Genomic DNA, 22,026 nt, shown 5'->3' with positions numbered 1-22,026 from the left:
TGATAAGCTATACAACCAAGTACGTATCAGACTGGAACAGTACAAGCCTTTGCCTACATTTTCCTCACAGGCTACATCGTGAATATTTATTGTTCTGGGATTAGAATAATAATAGAAAGGACAGAGAATATTCATAATATAGAGCTTTAAACAATAAAATAGCTACATCTAATAACTACGGCAGGAAATAAGCTATTATGGTCTGAGACGTTCCAGGAATGTTCTAGCAAACTGCTGGAGCTGTTGTTTCGCCAGGAATCTTTCAGGGCCGTTAACATGACGCTGATTGTTTTGTGGATGAGATATCGATTCGGTTTTGTTTTTTCACGTTCATTTCCAGATGTTCCTCAACGAATTTAGCATTTATCGATCATTACCGTTACTCTGATCAGTGGTTGGTTTGACCGGCGTCACGACTACAGCCGTCACCTGGACTTCTGATTGGCTGAGAGCTTTCATCCGGGTACCGGGCTAGGACGAGCTCATTAGCTAAAGGTACCAATATGGCGGAGGTAAGAGGGAAAACAGGGGAGAAGCTCCCGGTCTTTAATCGATATTTTTTGCATTTAAGTGTTTTCGTTTTAATCTTTATGTTATCGATTGGGGAGATATATGTTTTTTCTGCACGTGTTGGGTGTTTTATGTCATAAATGTCTTTGTTATTTCTTTAAAATATGCTTGAATGTCTGAAGTGATCCTTCACTAGGAGGCCTCTGCGCCTTCGCTCTCAGCTGCTTCGCAGTAGCGGCTGTGTAAATTGATACGTAAATTTAACGCTAGCCTACTGCTTAAAGGAAATACCAGACTATTTCACGTTTATTATAGACTAGGTTTAGTTTAAAATGTTAGGCTAATTTTACGGAACATCTCTTTAGAATATCATTCTTTTCCGTCGATGGCGGCGCGATGCAAACCAAATTAGTGTTTACATTTGTCGATGCAGAGCGGTAACGTTAAGCATTTGAGCTTAGCTTGGCGGCTAGCAAACTGTTTCGGTAGTCGATAAAGCTCAGTTCGTGCTGTTTTCCCTTACATACGGGCCTTATTTATTTGGATGTAGTGAAGAATCCAACTCCTTCACATGAGTCTTAAATTACTTTATGATCTGTCTCTTTTTGGTGTTACCTGGTACAGGTAACAAATGCCATAACGCTATTTCAGATTATGTATTCCCATTGGGAATTGAACATATATTTTGAATAAATGTCTCGAAGTACGTCGCTGTTTCGAGATGCAAGATTTTAGATTGTCTGCATTTGGTTTCCATTGTAATCTAAAGTGAATGCGATCACAGTTTAATTCTTAAGTGTTAAAAAACCTTTTAATGATGCAACAATGGTGTTAGTTAGTTGAAGCTTTACTTTTTTTTAAGCTGAAATTCTGGTGTTATTCCCGATTTTTCTAAGCAAAAGCAGTTAAAATGATAAATATATACACGGAAATATATTCAAATTTTCTGTCATATTTAATTTTAGAAATGAATGTCATGCAATTGCTCTATAATTAAGGATATTTCTTTGACATCAAAATCAGTTTTCATATTTTATCTTGAAACAAAAAGATAAACCTCATATGTTTTTGAAATTAACAAAAACTAAAATATTAAAAATTAGCAGTTAAATATAAACTTTTTATGAATGCCAAGCTTTGCCTGAGCTAGTAGATCTACTAACCTATCAGCCAGTTTATTTGTGACATGTAAATTTTAGCATTTACCAACAGACCTTTCAATACAATCACAAACACTATTTTGCAAAAGAAAAAAACCTTTAAACAACTGGCATCTATAGACTGTATTAATGTATATTTCTTTGTGTTGTGATGTATTATCTAAAATGGGGCTACATGATATTATGTAAACCTGTGATACGCCATAATATTCACTGATATTGCTATGGAGATATCCACTTATGATTCAATGTAGCCTTATTCTAGATCATTTAAATTAATCTCTTACCTTTGAAATGCTGTGAATATCATCTAGTTGCAATCTTAAGGCTACGTTCATTCTGCAACCTGATGTGACCAAATCCAATTTTTTTTTGCCCATATGCGACCTGGATCTGATCTTTTCATGGCTGTCTGAACAAGACAGATCTGATTTTTTCCAATCCGACCCAAGCAACTTGGCTATGTGGTCCTGAATCCGATACGAATCTGATCGTTTCAAATGCGACCTATGTGTGAACGATCAGGCCTGCAGGTTCAACGTAGCCTAAGTATGCAGTACTGATGTCTTGCTGCTCTTGATTTATGGCACAAAAAAACCCCACAAATGATATTATAGGGTATGTTATAGAGATATACTAGTACATTGGGTGGACAATATTTTTGGTCTGTATTAGTTGCATTTAGGCCTGTCACGATAACAAATTTTGCTGAAAGATTCATTGTCTCAAAAATTATTGTGATAAACGATAATATTGTTTTAAGACCTTTTTACACTGATTTAATGGACATGACATAATAATGCATGCATTTTCCTGCCAAAGATAAACACACTTTATTTTAAACAGAACACTTAACACTGGAACTGGTTAACAAAATAAAACGAAAGAAAATCAAATGGACTTTCAGTCTCTGTTAACTAAAAATACACGAATAAAAACTAAACACAAGATAAAACCACGGTGGAAATAAAAACGTATGTACAACATATCACATTTGTGATATGCATGTTTTCCTCGGGAGTTCATACTGTCTATCAAATGTCTGCAACATTTTTCAAAATGCCGGCTTTTCAACAATATTAAATGGGAGCATCTCTTTAGCAATTAGATGAACTACGCTGTCTGTGAGCGCGTAGCACTTTGCGCCGTCCTTTTTGTATGCTGCCTGTTGATTAATTGCTTCAGTGATGGACTGTCGCGAACTTGAAGACGCAGGTGGGCCACCGCTTGTACTTTTCGTCCCCAGCTGGAGAAACCTTGCTGGGTGGTTGTGCTTTAGGTGCATGTGTAGGTTGGTTGTATTGCTGCTCTTAGTTGCTACTGTTTTATGACAAATGCGACATACTGGCTCGCATAGGTTCAGCAGTTCGCCTCGGTCATTTGGTTTGAATCCAAAATACTCCCACACTACGGCTGTTGCGCTCGACTTTGAAACCAGGTCCATTTTGAGCTTTCTCCCCAACATAAGATGTTTTTTTTTTTTTACCTCGCTAACTCCTCTAACTCCCCATGGGGCGCCAAAACTGCAGAAGTACAAAATGATGTGCGCTGACTACCTGATGCAATAGTCCACTCTTCCTCCCTCCTCAAAAATGAGGAAGGGGAGGGGTCAGTGGATAGCACAGGAGTTGAGCCTTTTCATTCAGCATCATCAATAAAAAGAGAAAAACACAGGCAGAGACGATATACCCGATAAATGAAATGAGGTGGATAGTTTTTATTTATCGTGCGATTAATTGATTTATTGGTTAACGCGGCAGACCTAGTTGCATTGTTTGTTTTTGTTTTATTACGCATTACTGCTCCTTCCCTCTGCGATTCACTGTTGTTTGGTTTGAATTGAGACTTTTAATTGCCATTTTTATCATGTAAATGGAAGGAGGAAGAGCAATAACAGCTCCAAGAATTGGCACAAAATAATCACATATCGGGGTTTGGTTGGGCTAATGCTAAAATGATTGACATTAGCCTTAACACTAGGACTCCCAGAATTCTGATCCTACTAGAACCTACAATGGCCATCAATTGGACAGGTGACATTTTTCCCAATGGAATGCATGAGTAGTGATGTCATCGGCTCAATCCTGTGAGTGATTATAGTAGACCAGGGGCTTTGGTTTGGCTTTTGGGCCGCTAAGTGTACCGGCTGAGGTGTGGGCAGTGTTATCCAAACCTTGAAAAAAAGTTTCACTATTGTCTGATGAGTCACTGATCCATCTGCGTTTTTCCGTCCGTGAGTGATCATCCTCGGAGTCGCTGTCAGAGTCTGAGCCGCTTCCTACCCAGTCCTCCTCATTTGTCTCTCCCTCTCTGCCCGAACCACTATCATCAATATTTCGAAGCATTTCTTGTTTCGGGGTTAGATTTCGGGGTTAGATTTCTTCTGAAAGCCATTTTTCGGTATTAGCCAAAGAGTTCTAGGGAGAATGCCGGTTGTTAGGCAACGGTACCGAACATCAATCAAACACGGGAAGAATTTCCGATGCAACTAACAGCAGTCAAAATGACTGCTGTGGGAGATCGGGCTACAATTAATCATATTTATCATTTACCTTTTTTATTTTATTAAAAAAGTGATGTGGATACATAGAAACAGGAAAGGTCTATTATTAATGTAATTAAAGTTATTTTTCCTTTAAAATCTCAGAACCGTCATAATGACGGCCTTGGGAGTTCTAGTGTTAAAATGCCTGTATTGGTCAGTCTTCCATAACAGGCTGCGGCATCTTTGGTCCATTTTAGTTATATTGACAATTTCCTCTCTGCTCACTGAATAAATGGGCATGATGTTCTTAGCCAAATGGTGTGCTGTGGCCTCTTTTATTATTTGTATGGCGTTGATGGTTTCCCACCTGCAAGACTGGTATTCAGGCAATTGATAGATGTTACAATTAATTATAATACAGAAGACGTCTTTTAAACTGCTTTATAAGTACTACCGAGCTATTCTAAGCAGGTAGGCAAGGAGACTTCCGTGCGCCACATTGAACGGTGAGCGGTTGGTGTCTGGTAGAGGAAAAAAATGGGGCTAGTTGCTCAATTAGCTTATCATACTTATTTCCATCCACCACCTTCTTTTTCCCAATGAGAGGAACTGTGGGAAATGTAGTAAACTTGTTCGCTTCACTGTGACTCCGGTAACGCTGTTGGTCTTAAGTATTTGGGACCCTTTAGCGGTCTATCTTTTCATGCTAACGTCTTGCGAGCATTTGCTATTTTAAACTCCGCACAGCCTTATGTGGTTTTGTTGAATATAGCTATGGAGATTTGTTTCACTGATGCTTGCTATGGCTTGCAGAGTGCCTGTGTTTAAAGTTGTTTCTCTTAAAAACAAAATGTCTCCCAATTAAAACACACGTCGTCTTTTTTAATCGTCACCAAGATTTTCCTCCTTTGGTCTCACTCTCCGACATTGCGACTCTCGCTAAACCTTTTCATTCGGCTGTTTGCTGTCCACCCATGTTAATAAAGCATCTTATGTAAAGAGATTGGCAGAATAGATGAGGTTGATTGGTCAAATACTTGTGAGTAATTGGCAAAACACTAATATGCAGCATACATGTAAACGTATAAGCCAGCCTTTTATCACAGTTCAAAAAGATTTGTGTTGTATGATTCACACAGGCCTTTATCACGATGGCGATAAATTTGCGTTACACGGTCAATGTCGAATTTATTAGTATAGCACATTTCCAGCAGGTTTAGCTTCACAAAATGCTCTCCAAGCAAAATAGCCAAGTTGTAAAAAGAAAAGTTGTATAGTTGTAAAGATCAAGCACACAAAAAGAACACTCCAAAATAGCTGCTACAACTAGAACAATAAAATTAAATACTTAATGAATGAAAAGTTAAAAGAGAACAGCTATTTAAAAAATAAACCCAATTTTAGTCATCCTGCACTAAAACCCACTTGACAAATATGAGTCTAAAGAAATTATTTAAAATACTCCAGAGTTTGTGCAGATTTAATGTTAAAAGCTAGGCGGTTCTAGAGTCTGGGACCTGCTGCAGTAAAGGCTCTGTCTACCCTAGAAATAGCTTTAGACCTGGGAATAGTAGCCATAAGCCCCATTTACACTACCCTTGAAAAACCGATCCAGGCCGAGACCGGTCCGAGCTTGGATCGGTAACCAGGCCAAGCTCAGTTTTGATGACCGTTCACACGTCACACTTATCTTGGTTATCTCGACTCCTCGCCTCCTAGTGACGATGTGCGGTATTACTGCTAGGATTGAAGGAGGGACTCAAGCAGCTGGTGGCGGTAATGCACCAAACGCTGTTTGTCAACCGCCGTAAAACCCAAGAAGAAGAAGACGAAGGAGGAGGGAATCAAGCAAATCAAAATGGCGGCGCCCGTCACATTCAGAAAGTTATGCTTGATTATTATTGCTGTACTTCGGTGTTTGCGGTGGGTCAGGCGAAGACGGCAACCTTGCGCGGATGTACTTGAGAAAGTCGGCTTTTGGGAAGCCGACTTTCTGGAATGGAGTGTGAATCGGCATGTTCAGCCAGTCGGCAATGACGCGTTCTGCTCATGCGCTCTTGTTATCAGAGAACCGAGCCAGGAAAAAACCGAGCCGAACCCACCTCGGGAACTGGTCTGCAGTTAGCGCGGTCCGGTTATGTCTATCTCGGTTCAGTTCAGGTTGTTTCCGTTCACACACGACAAGTTATCTCAGTTACTGAGCTCGGACCGGTCTCGGCTCAGTTTTTTAAGGGTAGTGTAAACGGGGTGTTAATCTTAAGTCCAATTCCAGTTTGATTGCTAAAAAGAAGATAGTTTATAGATTTGTCTGGTCACTAATTTCCCATATTTATCCATTAAGTCTTTCCTGCTAAAAAGTTTTCTCATGGCTGAAAAACTTTCCTTGATTTGTTGTTAACTTAATTTTAAATTTTTTCTGCTTTTCTTATTTTCAGGCTTCTCTAGGAGGTTCAAGTCCAGGTAATTAAACCACTTTTACTCTTCTTATATTTGATTTTAAACCATTTTTTAAGTGTTTTGCTTTATATGAGTAGTAGAAGGACTCTGATGGGTTGAATACAATTTTATTTTTATTTTTTCAGTTGGCTCTTTATCATCAGAGGACCATGACTTTGATCCAACTGCAGAAATGTTAGTTCATGAGTATGATGACGAAAGGACCTTGGAAGAGGAGGAGTCTTTAGACGGTGGGAGGAACATCCACTCTGAACTGGCAGATCTTGAAAGGGTAAACCTTTACTTTTGTGTTTTGACTTAAAAATAATGTATTCATTCAACTGATTTTATTGATAAGGTATTCATTTATGATATATGGATTCATAAGGTCCTTTATTGAAAAAAAAAGTTAATTGAATCCAAACATGGACAGATTCGCTGTCTGTTTCATGCATTCCAATTTGATCCTAGTTATCAACGCATCAAAGTGAAATTTCTGAGTCTACACATACATTTTTTTTTTTACATCAGATCACAATAACACTGAAGGGCCTTTCTTTCTTTCCCATCAGGAAGGGAACATGCCTTTGGAAGACCTTTTGGCCATTTATCGCTATGAGGCTTCAGCAGGCTCAAGTATAGACAGTTCCTCTGGAGATCTGACTGATGAGCTGCCAGACATGACATTGGATAAGGTAAAGACCTGCTGACAATTACATGGATTCCAAATTATTTTACAGAAACATTGTAGGCTATCTAACTTATAAGGGATTTCTTTTGTGTCTCTTTAGGAGGAAATAGCGAAAGATCTGTTATCTGGGGATTATGAGGAGGAGACCCAATCTTCAGCTGATGACCTGACCCCATCTGTTACTTCTCATGAAACCACAGATTTCTTTCCAAGAACACTTCGATGTAAGTTAACAAAATTATGTCTGTAAAGGATCATTGGAAATCATAGGAGTTCACTTCTGGCTTTAAAGCATTATAGACAGCATTGAAAATTGTTTATGTCAAATTCTAACGTGATGTCCTTTTTTAGGGCCCAAAGATCTCCTAAAACACTGGCATACGCTGAATTTTCTACGTATTTTTTTCAATTTTGGGTGTATACATAGAGTATTGTCCGACAGCCTAACTTATACTTAATGCACGGCAGCGTAATACCCATGATATGTCACAAGCCAGTGTCCTGATGGGGGCAGTGATGCGCCCGGCCTGCATAAAAAGATTGCGTTAATAACCTTGCTGCTGTTTACTGGCCGCCAAAAACAAAGAAAAAAAAAGAAATGGAAAGAAAGACAGTTTACAGTCGCAGCAGATTCAGCATCATGTCTAGTAGGAATCTTGCTGGTCGTTGCCGTGGGCATGGCCGTGAAGGCAGGGAGGTTCCATCACACACACCTTCACGCTCACCCTATGATGCGGATGAAGTCTGGAGGACTACAGATGGTTTCTTCGTGTTGACCCCCTTTTATACCAAAAAAACGCTGCCAACACGCCGTTAAACAGTAGCTATAAGTTAGAAACATGTTCAGATGTCGTCTGGAACACATTAGATACGTTAGTATGCGTTAAAGATAAATTCTTGATAAGTTACACATAAGTCATGTACAAGTTACTCATAGTTTTTTGATAAACTAGACACAACGACTTATTATTTACTTACACTTAACGTATGTCAACGATCAAATAACTTACCTGTAACTTATGCCCCATGTATGGCATATGTTATTTTGAGCATGCTCAAAATTTCTCTAGATTTTTCATACGCCAGGAATACGCTGCTCTAAATCATCAAGGCGTGACAGGGGCATTGCTAACAACTAGGGCTGAACAGTTTTGACAAAAATCTGAATTGCGAATATTTTTCACTATTGCTATTTTATTTGGATTTTCCTTTGCTCGAACCCCAAGCTTGTAGATGTTTCACCCGAAGCTTTCGGTTTTTGAGAGCTTGGTTGCCTGGAGTCCATTGTTGCAGGACCTTACTGTAACCACTGCGGGAGAAAGTGTTTACTTTTTACTTGTATTCACGGATTTGTGAGCTAGGTGCGATTCTCTCTATCTTTCTGTATGGCGGCAAACCCCCTTCAAGCGTTTAACCACCACTCAAAGAATTGGAGGGAAAATTTTGTCTCCTGCTCTTGTTAAATATGCTGTGATTAAAAAATCAGTGCCCCTGCGAATTGAAAATTGCATTTTGTTAAATTGCAAATACAATTAATTGCCCAGCCCAACTAACAACTGGCTACAGTACAACACAATGTGCATCGATCTTTCATTGCCACCAAAAAACAGGATTAATATGTAGTTTCATGGGGAAAACTGTTTTTAAGAGTGATCAACAAATGGTTTTTGTTGCATCATATTGAGGCCTGGTCAACTAGGGGTCCTAAACTGTTTAACAGGTGGAGGATCAGAATCAAAGCAGCCAAAAGGAAAACTATGAACATCAAATCAACTGTGTGTGAAAGTTATTTCAAAATAGTCGCACAAAGAATCCATCGATAGACCTGAGTCAAAACTAAATCCTTTTCTGTGCATTTTATTACATTTTTCAGAGCTAAATGAAATATCGTTGATTGTTTTGAGGTTAATTCAAAAGTCTAAAGTTTAAGACTCTGAACTAGTAGATAAAGGAATGTATATTAATGTGTCTTTTACATTTTTTTTTTTTTTTTTAGCCAATGCTGTCTCTGATGGGGATAAAGAATCAGAGTGTGATGACCTAGGGCCAAGCCCTGATGACTCTGGAAAAGTAAGAAATTTGTTTTATTATGAAATACATGAAGAAAAATTTACTTGATGTTTCTTTAAATCACACCTAGATACATATGTTCTGTTTTTTCTCTCTTAATTTAAGGAAATCATGGTAGGATCAGAGTTCCAAGCAGCGGTGCCATATACGCTCTGTCACTATGAAGATGGTGAAAAAGGTAACATTTGCTTTTTGGCAACATACACATAGCACATGATTAATTATTACTTTGTACAAGATTGCCAATTCTTAGTAAGAATTGCACATCTCCTGTTTTAAACAGCGTATGAAGATGATGACGAGTTGCTGTGGAGCCCTGACGTTTTGTCAGAAAACAAGGTTAGGAGTTACCTCTCTGAAGTATTGTCACGGACGACAGATGAAAGCACAGGATATGACAAACCAGGGATGCATGTTCGAGATGATGAGCAGGTGGGTCATCTCTATTGACAGTAATTTGATTCATTACACTGAAATGTTTTGTTACTTTAGAAGATTTTAAGGTACTTATTATCCAATATATGATGCATTTTGCCCCTTTTATTTTTAATCTAGGCTTTGTATGAGCTTGTAAAATGTAACTACAACACCCGTGAAGCACTAGAGAGGTACTGCAGCCACGAGAGATCATCTAAAGGTAAGAGAACGTTTTTTGTTTTGTTTTTTAACTACAAGATGTAACCATTGCATTGATGACAGGTCCGTTTTTAGAAGTAATGTCAGAGAAAATTTAGTCAGACTTTGATATTATTATTTATTGACTAAAAGCTGTAATCTTTTTACATTAACTTGTGAAAATTAAATTTTTAAGGATGTGTCAATCATTTGGACTGATGCTTTTTGGTAAATTCAGCCTTTTACTTTTTAGATGTTTGAGCGATCAATGTTGATTATTATGTCTTCGTGTTTTAGAAAAATCTCCTCCATGGTCGGAGGAAGAATGCAGGAACTTTGAACACGCTCTCCAGATGTATGACAAGAACTTTCACCTCATTCAGAAACACAAAGTGAGAATTCTTTCATTTTTTCCCCCTGATGTTTTTCATAAACGAAAATAAAATGTATTTATCTGAACGATAATACTTTGTTCCCTCAGGTAACGACACGGACGGTAGCAGAATGCGTCGCATTTTATTATATGTGGAAGAAGTCTGAGCGCTTCGACGTCTTTGTGCAGCAGAATCGGTTTGGCAAGAAGAAATACAGCAGTTATCCTGGTGTAACGTAAGTGGATGCAGCATGTGTATTGGACCTAATGGTCAAGTGTGATCCTTTGCACACGGAAAAGTACATTTGATGTTGAAATAATGAACGGGTTGTAATGTTTTGAGCAGTGACCTGATGGACAGGCTGGTGGACGAAGCAGAAGGACTGGCAGTGGACAGCTCGTCCTCTGTGTGTTCAGGGACAGGTGGAGGAAGGATGGAGACCACAACAGAGCAGCAGCTCAGTCTGCTGAACTCCATCACTGCTAGCGACCTCACAGGTTGGTGTGCGACTTGTATTTGGAGTGGTTATAAAATTAAAAATGTTTTTCCTAACCTGCCAGATGTTTGTGTCCTTTCTATTTATCTGTTCTTTGCTAACGCCACTCTGTCTCCTGTCAGCTTTGAGCAACACCGTAGCCACAGTATGCACCCCTGGGGAGGTGGGTTGCTTGGACTCCTACAGCTTCCCTCTGGAAAGCCTCCATCGTGGATCCTTGAACCACAACGAATCCCTCGGGTTCTCTTCCAACGGCGCTGACCCCGACTGCCTCAACATGCTCGACGCAGGATTCTACCACCCAGAATTGGGGCAGCTCGGAGGAGTTTGCGTCAACAAAGACTGCGAGCGACCCTCCAAGAGACTCAAGATGACATTGCCTGACTCATTTATCAATGATGTTTCTGTCGCTAACCTGGGGGTTGACTTTGAAGCCCGACGGACAACAACACATCACCACCGGATCACCGGGGCCAAAATGGCCGTGTCCGTCACAGACTTTGGGAGTTTAGCTGGCAGCGGCGAGCCCAACGGGTTTCTTTCAGCGCACGCACGACACCACACACAACACACTGCAGCACTTCAGTCAGAGTGATCTTCCTCGTCTTCTTCCTCTGTTCTTCCCTTTTGAAACATTTTTTTTTTTTTTCCTTGCTTGTACATAAGACTGACCTTACTGGAAAATCTTGTTTAAATTCTATTATAAATATATATATATATATATACATATCTATATGTATATGGATATACTTTGTTTTCATTTTTTGTGTAATATGACATCAGTGATGTCTACCATATAGAACTAAATCTTGATTTCTCTCAAGAGTTTATATAGCCATTTGTTTTATTATTTTGTTTGCGTTTTCGAGATGTTTAACGTCCGTGTGTCGTGGGGCCCAGAAGCTGCAGTAGGAGAGTTTGGAATCTTCTTTTCTTGCATATACAAGCTTCTTCAGCGCTACACTCTGTTATCCTGCCATTCTTTTCAGCTGCCAAAACAGATGTTCTGCCTCTAGTGTTAGCAGTTAGATGCTTGTCGTTATTTGGTGTGGTACTTATTTAATTTCTTTTTTTCTAAAGTTGTGTTTGGTTTACAGGTACCTTCAGTAATTGGAATGGTGCATATTGTTTTTTTTTTTTTATTTGTTTTTTTTTTACCCTGTCCCGAAGCAACACTAGCATGCAGATTACCTGAAAGGCCAGGAAGTGTTATGACATAAACTGCATGAGCCCTTTAGTCCGAGTTATTTATAGAGATGCACCAATCAGAATCTTGTCGCAGGTTTTTTCACAAAGCTTTGACCTTAAACTCTCTAATTTTGTTCCACATCTTAATACTCTTTGAGTTGCAAGAAGATAAGAGAACAGCCAATCACAATAGCATTTGATTTGCCATTAGTGGTGATAAATAATTTATATTGGGAGGAGAAGTTAGGCGTTGCTTTATGTTGGAGAGCTGTTACTGTAAAACAGATTTTAGTATTAAAAAACACAATCTGATCACAGAATTGGTATTTTGTTAGCAGTTAGGTTAGCATTGAATAATCCTAATCATGATTTGCATTCAGAAGAGAATGAAGGTCCTTCATTTTGTTTTCCAAAAGGCATCATCACCGTCACATCTAGCATGTTCTGACAGACGGTAAAACGCAGAGCAACTTAACAAAATTCTATATTTTTTTCTATTTTTTACTTGCACTCTTGCAACCTGAATAAACTGCAAATATTAAAAAAAGTTCTCGCATTTTAAATCCCCTTGCTGATACTGTAACTTAGTTTTCACTCAGTTACAGTATCAACAGTTAGGGTTTTAATGTTGGTATGTGATAGTGCTTGCATATGATGCATTAATACATATAAAGTCTTTTTTTTTTGTTATTTGAAATTGTAGTGACAGTTTGTTGGTGCATCTCTTGTCTGAGTTGACTAATTTAAAAGGTGCAAATCTTTGAACAATCACATTTTTTTTTCTCCCTATAAACCCAAATTCTTGGCCTTTGATTTGCTCTAATACCATCTTCTTAACAGCTGGGGAAGAAAACTTTTGCAGTCTGGTATAATGGGAGTCGTACAGTTTTCCTTTTTCTCCCTGTCGTGAAATCTTCCTCTGAGCTAACTGTAACAGCAATATAGCAATGCAACGACTGGTTGGGGTAATAGCCATGTAAACACTGACACAATATAGCTCTGTATTTATTGAATACACTTTGAATTTTCTGACTTAATTTAATTCTTTTGAGTTTATTCATGCTGCTCTTTGGCACGTTTTCCTGTATAGTTCCTTATTACATTTGGTATAATATGTTCCTTAATCACGTAGCGTCTATTTGTTTTTCCACTATTGGCATGTTTTGCTTTACCAGCTGGTGGTGTTTTGTTTATTTAAAGCCTCTCTTGAGTTGTTTGTAACCTCTGCTTAGCCTGTGCTGATGAAAGATTCCTTTTGAAACTTGATTGACGATTTCACGGTAGTCTAGTAGCAGAAATGGAGCGGTTTTTACTTGACTGAATTCCTTAATTGTAAAAAAAAAACAAAAAAACAAAGGAAAAGGGTTGGGCAGGTTGGCGTCAGTAAATTGGATGCAGTAGTAGTGTTTACTTAATTTATCTATGCATCATGCTATGGGTGTTTAGTTTATTTCAGGGGCACATAAAGTCTGTTTTGTCCAGTAGGTGTTTGCATTTTCCCCATGTTTGTGTAAAGATCAAATGCACACCCACCTACCATCACTAAGTTCCTTCATGTAAAATTGGTTTAAAGGCCCAGCATTAGAGAAGTTAGCTTCATCTGCATTTCATGTAAATAATTAGCAAATAGCCTTTAAAAAGCCTATTAACTGACCTCTTACACTTGTGAGTCTGTGTTGATACAAAGGTTTTAAATTTGATTCTCTGTCAGAAAGGCAATAATTTGTAGATATGTACAGACTTATTTTTTTTCTCCTCCCCTCACATTTAAAGATTCGACTTGTTCAAAATATAATTTCTCTGTTGGGAAAGTCAGCCAAAACAGCAGGCAGCAGCTGAAACCATGCATGTTCGGCTGGGCCTGCCTCTCCAGTGTACCACAGAAAACAGCTTTACCTGAAGATGTGCTGGTAGTACCCGGTGGTGCGGTTTTTGCAGCCATGTGTAAAAGACACTCACCTTTCTTTCCTAGATCTTTTTACATGTTGTCGATATTTGTATTGATGGTAAAGGGATGGCTGCTGATTCAAAGTTTGGAGGTGGAGCCCGTGTCTCTTTTAATGCAATGTGCATAATGCAGTAGGTCCTCCAAGCTCTTCTAGCTTTAGCAGTGCAGTGATATTTATTTCACCTGTGGTTTGTACAAAGAATAAAAACTGTCAGAATGTAAAGGCCATTAAGTAGTTTGAGTAGGTTCTCACCTCCCTGTGAACTCGAAAATGTGATATTTTATTGATATCTCTGGTTTTGAGATTTGTGCGTGCAGGAAAGCACTAAGCAAATTTATTTTATATTTTGTATTGTGTTTAGAAGTTTAAAAGTGAAACAGAATATAGCAGTCAGTGGTTTTGAAAATGAAAATTCTCTTCCTTTGAAAACAATAAACACCTTTGTGAATAAAAACACCCTACAAAACCTAAACATGTATATCCAGAAATATAGACAATCAAAAACCTCAGTATGAGAAATGTTCAAGAAGCTATCTTTATTGTTTATAAAATTGTACATAAACATTGCTTTTTTTTTCTTTTGTTAAACATTATTTTGTATTTTCTGTTGTACTTTAATACCTTGTGTACAGATCCAGAAATAAAGCTCTGGAAAAGGTTCAGAGATGATTGCATACCCTTTTATTGGTATAATATATTACAGCGATAGTATATTGAATACAGTCGCAAAGACAAAGTTTTAGATAAAAAAAAAATTAAATACAAAATGATGAACGAAAAGCTTTTGAAGAATAATGGATCAAAAACGGTTTTGAGTGTGCGAGTACCTGGCTTTAATCGGTAGAACCAGATGCCTGTTAGGAGTTAGGGAAGTGAAATGGAGGCTTGTTGCACAAACCTATTACTTATTCTCTGCTTGTTCAAAACAGACACCACTAACCTTTAAGTAAATCGAGTTTAAAGTTAAAGGGTTTTAAAGGAGTTTTTCATAAACAGTCCTGAGTGGGTTGATGTTTTTTTTTTCTTTAAAACTTAGTGTAGAAATTTGACTGAAATGGTCCTGAAAATTGAAAAAACGTCCTCACCTTTACATTTCGATTGTTGCATCCAACATTTAAAAAAAAGGAAGCCAACACAGGTCTCTAAACACTGAGAAATGGACATTTATGCATGTGCTGCTACACGTTAACTAAGCTGACTGCGTAACAGAAACAAGAATGCAGCGCCCAATAAAAAATGACAGATTGGCAGCAATCACTATTCATGTGAAATTTCAAACTATTAAAAACATTCAAGTATTTTAAAGGAAGGCAGCCTTTCATGACGGATTTCAAAATCTTTACAGTAGAGATCGTCCAATACAGGTTTCCTGAGGCCGATGCAGATCATTTTGACCTCTAACCGATCCCTGATCTGTGCTGCCGAAGTGTTTTTGCAGATTTTTGGCGCCGATATGGATTTTCTTGATTTAGATTAAATAAAAGGAAAATAGCTATATTTCCATTTATCATCAAATGGTGCATGTTTTCATTATGAAAATTAATTTGCTTAATGAAAACACTGCAATTTTGAAAAACGCTTCGAATTTGTTTTTTTTTGGTCATATTGAAATTCTATTTTGCAAAACTGCAATGGAAATTTTTTTTTTTTTTTTGCATCATACAATTCCCATGATCTGCAACTGACCTTATTGCCTAGTAAAATGATGGAAGACTACAAGTAGTTGGATGATGGCCCCTTCTAGAGCTGTCTAAAATATTGCATATTCATTTGTTTACATCTTCTGCTGACATATTTTTAATGTGTCAACAAACATATTCACATCCAATGTGTATTTATTAAATGGAAATGCAAAATTAGCAGAGTATCGACGTAGTTTCGCACACATTTGTAATGGAAACACAGCTAATGATAAAAAATGTTAATTCAAACAAAAAAAGGAATATGACAAAGCTATGAATGAAAAGCAGAGGGAAGGAGCAGAAATGGATGCACTTTATGTGATCTCAATTCATGGCTGCTGAAAGCACTAATGAATCAGCCATGTTTCCACGTCTCGGCCAATGCGGATAAAAGAAAAAAAAAAAAGCTAACAATGGCGAAAATATAGGCTGGACGATGTATCAGTCCATCTCTACCTTCCAGGCTTTGAGCTTATTTTCTTAAACTTAAGGATTTCAAGGACCTGTGGGAACCCTGCTCCTGTTTATGCTCATTATGGAGGCACATTTTTTATACAAGTTATTTCAATTAAGTAGGATCTTTATATTTCATTCAGTTCCCTTCTATTTTCACCCCCTTTCCAGTGTAAAAAAAAAAAGTGAACTAATGCCTAAAATTATGCAACTCTGTTGGTGGCTGATTGAGATAAAAACTTCAGCAAATCACAGAAAAGGACGAATGTATTCAGGAAAGGTTGAACATATATATATTGACCTTGTAGCTTGGGTTGCACCAATCTGGGAAGACTTCTGATACATTTGATTGTTATGCTGGTGAAGATTCTCAGTCATCCCGATCATACATAAAAAAAAAAAAAGCGTTCTTTGTTTTTGGATTCATAGCATCAGACAGATAACGAGTTTTCCATCTAAAACAATTAAATGAATAACTTTCCACTCAAAAAGTCTTATTGAAAAGGTTGCCTCTGGCTATTATCTGCTGGTTCTAGGTCTACAGGAGAATCGGAACCAGATGAAATATCAATACATCAAAGCATTAGAATCAGATCTCTAGTGATAATTAATGATGTGGGAGAGAGAAAACCTAATGCTTATTTGTCTTTACTTATTATACTTGAATAATTTAATCATATGAAAACAGATTGTATGTCTGGGCATATGTAGATATGTACCAATGGAAAACATTGTCATGGTGAACAACTCAATGAAGAGTGATGACTAAATTACAAAAATTAGCTAAATGGTATCCGCTTAGATCAACTCAAACTTTAATGGCTGGAGGTTTTCTAAGGGGAATAGGAATAGTCATAAAGTCCTCAGCCAGAGTCACCTCTACACCACTGTCCAGTAAAGCCTGCTCAGCCTGGTTCTTGAGCTCTGAGACGTCGTCCTCATCTCCCTCCTTCTGTAAGGAACTGGGTTTGTAGCGCTGACTGAAATGGTAAAGGACCAGCCTCTGTGCACAGCAGGCCCGAGCCACAGCTGCTGCCATCTGAGGCGTGCTGTGTCCGTGCTCTACAGCTTTCTCCTGGTGCTCATTCCCGAGGGTGGCCTCGTGAACCAGAACGTCCGCCCCATTGCAAAGCCGGCAAGCTCCTACACCAAGAACCGAGCTACAGTCACCTAAAACACAGATTTTCCTCCCAGGAATATTGGCTTCCAGAACCTCGCTGGGAAGCAGCAAGCGTCCATTTTCAAGAACCACAGATTCGCCAGCTTTGAGACGGCCGTACACTGGTCCGGGTTTAACACCTGCAATTAAAAGAAGAATTATAAGAACCATAAAGCCTTTACACTGGCTAGAGTTAACAGTTACAAAAACAATGCAAAAAGTACATTTGAGATTTAATTTTTTTTTGTCATAATACGTTCTAATTCACTCCTCCCTCTAAGCACTAACTTTCAAATCTAAACACCAAAAATTATTTAATAAAGGCGTGGCGGTGAGAAAAGAAACTAAAACAAAAACAAAGGGGCATCTTTTTATTTCTTCAACAGCACTGAGCAAGAAAGGTTTCCCATACGATGGTTAACATTGAATTCAAAGACTTTTCAAGGAATTTTCAGGACTAATTATCTCAAATTTATGGATCACAAAAACAGAAAAATAAAGCTGCATGTTACTAATAATCCATTTTAAATTTATGCAAATTAAATAAACAGCATATAAGTTGCTGGATCTCCATCTTATTAATTATAAACTAGGGCTGCAACTAACAATTATTTTACTAATCAATTAATCTGTTGATTATTTTTCAGATTAATCAATTAATAATCAGATAGAGAAAGGTTCCTTAAATAAGATTTTATACAGAATTAAACCAGATGAAACAAAACTTTTCGACTTATGGAGTTCTGGATAGGGCATATTGATAGACTTTGTTTTTTTATTTAAAATGCAATAATTTTTATATATTTTTTTCCACATTTTTTTGTACAGCTACTGCTCTAAGTGAGTTCCTCTGTCAGCTAAAGGCATGTTTTGCAGTCTCAACACTCCAGTTAACGATTTATCGATTACTAAATTAGTTAACAATTATTCCAATATTTCTTTAATCACAGTTTATGCGATTAATTGTTTCAGCCCTAATATAAACGATGTAGAACAAAAGCATTTGCTCTATAAGGCGAATGTTGAAAAAAACCTTGCAACCGGGCAGTCAAGGTTACCAGGTAAACGCAAAATATTGCAATTACGTTGATCGAACCTTTTTCTGCCAATGTCACAGTTATATCAGAGGCCAAAATACTGAAAAAAAAGGTTCCTAGCATCTCTTAAACGGTGAAAGGGATTATCATGTTCAACGGCTGTACAGGAGATATCTATACTAGAATATATATTTATTTTGTTCCATTTCAAATTATTCTTCTCAATTATTTCAGGGTAAAAAAAAATGCATTTTCTGCGAGAAATTCAAAAGACACTCCAATCCATGTGCGAGTATTTGTTACCAAGCTCCTTCAGTAGTTCTGTCTTCAGTTTTCCGGGACGATCGTGTTCCTGGATGCAGAAGCCGAAGGAAGGGATGCGGTGGTAAAGCCTGAAAGCCTTCACAACAAACTTGTTGTCTTGGAAAAGGAGGTAACTATCAGTAGAGTTGTCCAGGGGGATAGTCCTGCCAGGCTGCTCCTGTGGATGAGGAGGACTGCTCTCTTCAACCATCTACAGCGGGAAAATGTAAACAAATGTAGTGAAGCTGAAAAAGCGATCGTTCCACATCGACATGATGGCGAAGGCTCAGTTTAACAGTCTGGATGTCAATGACCCATTTCTCCTGATCACAGGTAAAGGTGGGTGCAAAGACAGAGCAGTAAATCAGGGTTTTTTCTGTTTGGCTCAGCTTTATTTTTACTTTTCACTCATTCTTCAAAAGTTAAATTAAACTTACCTCTATGCTGAGCTGTCCCTCCTCTGGACACTGGTCTGGAGTGGGTTCCAGCTCATGAACTACAGCAACAAAGAAGAGACAAACAAGCAATTACATCAGCAAGGAAAAGGCCACCTCTACAAAATATCCAACACTGAAAACAATTGGTTTGCAATATATCCATTTTCAATTTTGGCAATTTTAGCAACAACATGTTTGCTTTGGACATACCTGCATATGGGAAGAGCAGCTGTGATCCAGTGAGGCCAAGAGTCACCCTGAGAAACTTTCTGAGACCCCGGGGCCCGTAGATGTCCACACACTTCAGGCTCTGGTGGACGTCTGGGTTGGTGTTGAGGCTCACGGTGCAAAGAAGTCCAGGCAAGCCGAACAGGTGATCTCCATGCAGGTGGGAAATGAAGACCTTGGTGATGCGTCCTGTGTGCACATCATGACCAGATATTAAAAAGGCATCAAAAACAAAACTAAGTTCTAAACTCATACAAATAGTTTTTCATAACCTTTATCATTTTTTATTTGTTTTTTTTAGACACCACTTTGCAATGATTTCTGCATATTCACATCATCCTAACAAAGCAGAAAGATAGGAAAGGTTGCTTTCAAAAGGAATGGTAGTTTAAACCATTCTTTCCTTAAGAGTGGGTCCATTCAAGTTGGAAAAAGCGATCATCATAACTTTAAATCCAACAAGCAATGATACTAAAGCCAGTTAATCCTAAATCAACCAGTAACAGAACCAAGAACTTCAAAGTAAAAAAATGTTTCAATTGTTTCAAAGAAAGTTTTAGACCTCCAAGACATATTGGACAATTACGATCCATAATTTGTGGGAACACTTTGGAGCTGGCCCTCTCTATTTCCGACATGACTGTGCAGCAGCGCCTAAATCAAAGTCCATAAAGACATGGATAGTACGAGTCTGGTGTGACCGGGGAACTTGACTAACCTGGCAGTAGCCAGATTAACTCAGATCTCGCAACTATCCAGCTTGCAGCGTGAATCCTGACCTAAACCCTACAGAAAAACTGTAGGAGGAATTCATTCATTGTCCAAACTTTAGGCTGGATTCATTTAGAACTTCTGTAATGTTTTAACTAGTGATGTTATAAGCAGAGGCCTTCAGGCATGGGTCGAGTAATGGAGGGAGCTTGATTCATATAGGAGAAGGGCCAAAATTGATGACCTCAGAAGCCTCCCTACCGTGGTACCACGTGACCACTTTGGGAAGTGGTTCAGAGAGCACAAGAACTTCGACAGCCTCACTACTCAGTCAAGATGTGGGAGTTTGTAGGAGAGTTGCTGTCAGTTGGATAACAGATTCTAAGAATCGATTGGTTGTTTTTCCAACCAGTCTAGTTGGTTAATACAATTTTAGTTAGATGAAACAATGTAATGATCAAAATCTGAGCAAACCACTGGACACAGTTGTAACTTTAGTTCTAAGTAGTATTACTGTCTACTAACTAGTTAATAATGTTAGTGGTGTCAGCTGTAAGACGCTGGCTTCCATCCCTAAGGATGGTGGTTCAAGACCCACATTAGGCTTTTTAAAGTTGCAAGTTGATGAAGCTTCATGCGAACATGTCACCACCTACTGGTGGAGGGCAGAACTACATTTAGTAGTTAGTAATAACATGTGATTCATGAACCGTTTAGTCACTAAACATGACGCTTCATCTCACCATCACTGGTTTTAACTCCTGTAGCTGCTTTATTATTTACGTCCAAAAAACAGAGGGATCAATTTATTCCTAACATTTGTACGGAAAGTGTGTCTTACATCTGACTACATTGTATTTTAAAAGTCATAGTGCATAAAGGAGCCCAGTGGGTAAAGTATGAATTAATAATGGCAACAAGTTGAAGAGATGGGTAGATTTATTTTAGAATATTTAAAGTTTCAATCTCTTTATTTCTAGAACTTTTACAGGGACTGAATGTTGTGCAGCTTCCTCACCAGCTCTGAGCTGGCTCTTCATCAGCTGGGTCTGGGTCCCCTCTCCGCAGTCAAACAGCCAGCACTCCCCATCCGTCCGCAGCACCAGGGCCGAGGCGCCGCGGTGAGGAGACGGATATGCCGAACCGGTTCCCAGGAAGGTCATATCCATTGACATTCTCCTAATGCTACAGAAGATCAGCTAACTTTGATCCACAGTGACGTGAGACATGCCTGATGCCGCCGCCTGCCTGTGCTTGTCGCAAAATGATGACGTGCTTTGTGCGACGGAGCGGCTCCTACTAGACGTTGTGGGGTGCGTTCGAATTCACTGGTTGCGTTTTCCAAGGAGCCGGGTCTACCTGGACTGGATCCTTCGAAGTCCGTGAAAATAAGGAGACCGGAAGGTTTTTGGCCGTGAATTCACACTTTTCTAAGGTCCATATTTGTGTGACCATTTTTTTTTCTATAATATCTTTGCTGTTGTAAACACCAAAATATCCCTACTGTGGAACTATTCTATTCTATTATATTCTATAAAAGGGGTAGAAATATATAAGTAAATATAAACAGTGGATGTATAAAAAATATGTCTGCAAAATCTTGTATTCAACAACAAAAAATACTTAGTTAAGCAAATTGTGCAAAATAGCAATTAGAAAATACAAATCCTATTAGATTTATAGTCCCCCACACTGCATGTATATTAGAATCTGTAATTAAATTACAGCCAAACTAATTTACACAGTAAGAGATAAAAAAAAAAAAACCTTTAGATAAACCAAACATTACCGCCACATATCTGACTCAATAACCATTTAAAACAACCATTTTCATTCATTTCGGATGGAGCTATTTATATTATATATTATTTTAATCTACGAAACGGAACTTTCAATATTCACCACAGTCAGACACCATGTGCCTTTTTTCCCCTCTGATCACGGAGCAGCCGGCTTGCTTGGTCTCGCAATGAATCCCTTGCTTTAAAAACTATTTTTAATTAAAAATGGTAATTTTGCGATAGCTGATATTGTAAAGATAC

At 38.3% G+C, this 22,026-nt stretch overlaps 2 protein-coding genes across 2 annotated transcripts; one reads left to right on the top strand and one right to left on the bottom strand.

Annotated features, from left to right (window-relative positions):
• The first annotated feature begins 413 nt into the window (after window positions 1–413).
• On the top strand, window positions 414–14,636 carry mier3b (mesoderm induction early response 1, family member 3 b). Its single transcript, XM_038281493.1, has 13 exons — window positions 414–512; window positions 6,591–6,615; window positions 6,738–6,883; window positions 7,164–7,286; window positions 7,383–7,506; window positions 9,279–9,352; window positions 9,458–9,530; window positions 9,636–9,784; window positions 9,908–9,989; window positions 10,265–10,359; window positions 10,449–10,576; window positions 10,687–10,838; window positions 10,960–14,636. The coding sequence occupies exons 1-13, from the start codon at window positions 504–506 to the stop codon at window positions 11,430–11,432; spliced, it is 1,653 nt and encodes a 550-aa protein (XP_038137421.1). The 5' UTR covers window positions 414–503; the 3' UTR covers window positions 11,433–14,636.
• Window positions 14,637–16,521: 1,885 nt separating this feature from the next.
• On the bottom strand, window positions 16,522–21,241 carry elac1 (elaC ribonuclease Z 1). The gene is made up of 5 exons (XM_038281489.1): window positions 21,003–21,241; window positions 19,256–19,462; window positions 19,046–19,104; window positions 18,609–18,819; window positions 16,522–17,408 (listed from the first exon to the last, which is right to left on the bottom strand). The coding sequence occupies exons 1-5, from the start codon at window positions 21,157–21,159 to the stop codon at window positions 16,918–16,920; spliced, it is 1,125 nt and encodes a 374-aa protein (XP_038137417.1). The 5' UTR covers window positions 21,160–21,241; the 3' UTR covers window positions 16,522–16,917.
• Between the last annotated feature and the right edge of the window lie 785 nt (window positions 21,242–22,026).

The sequence above is a fragment of the Cyprinodon tularosa genome, unplaced genomic scaffold, assembly GCF_016077235.1.
Source record: "Cyprinodon tularosa strain WSP-4 unplaced genomic scaffold, ASM1607723v1 ctg171, whole genome shotgun sequence".
Taxonomy (NCBI): domain Eukaryota; kingdom Metazoa; phylum Chordata; class Actinopteri; order Cyprinodontiformes; family Cyprinodontidae; genus Cyprinodon; species Cyprinodon tularosa.
The sequence above is the reverse complement of the archived record's forward strand: the minus strand, read 5'-3'. Positions and strand labels throughout refer to the sequence as shown.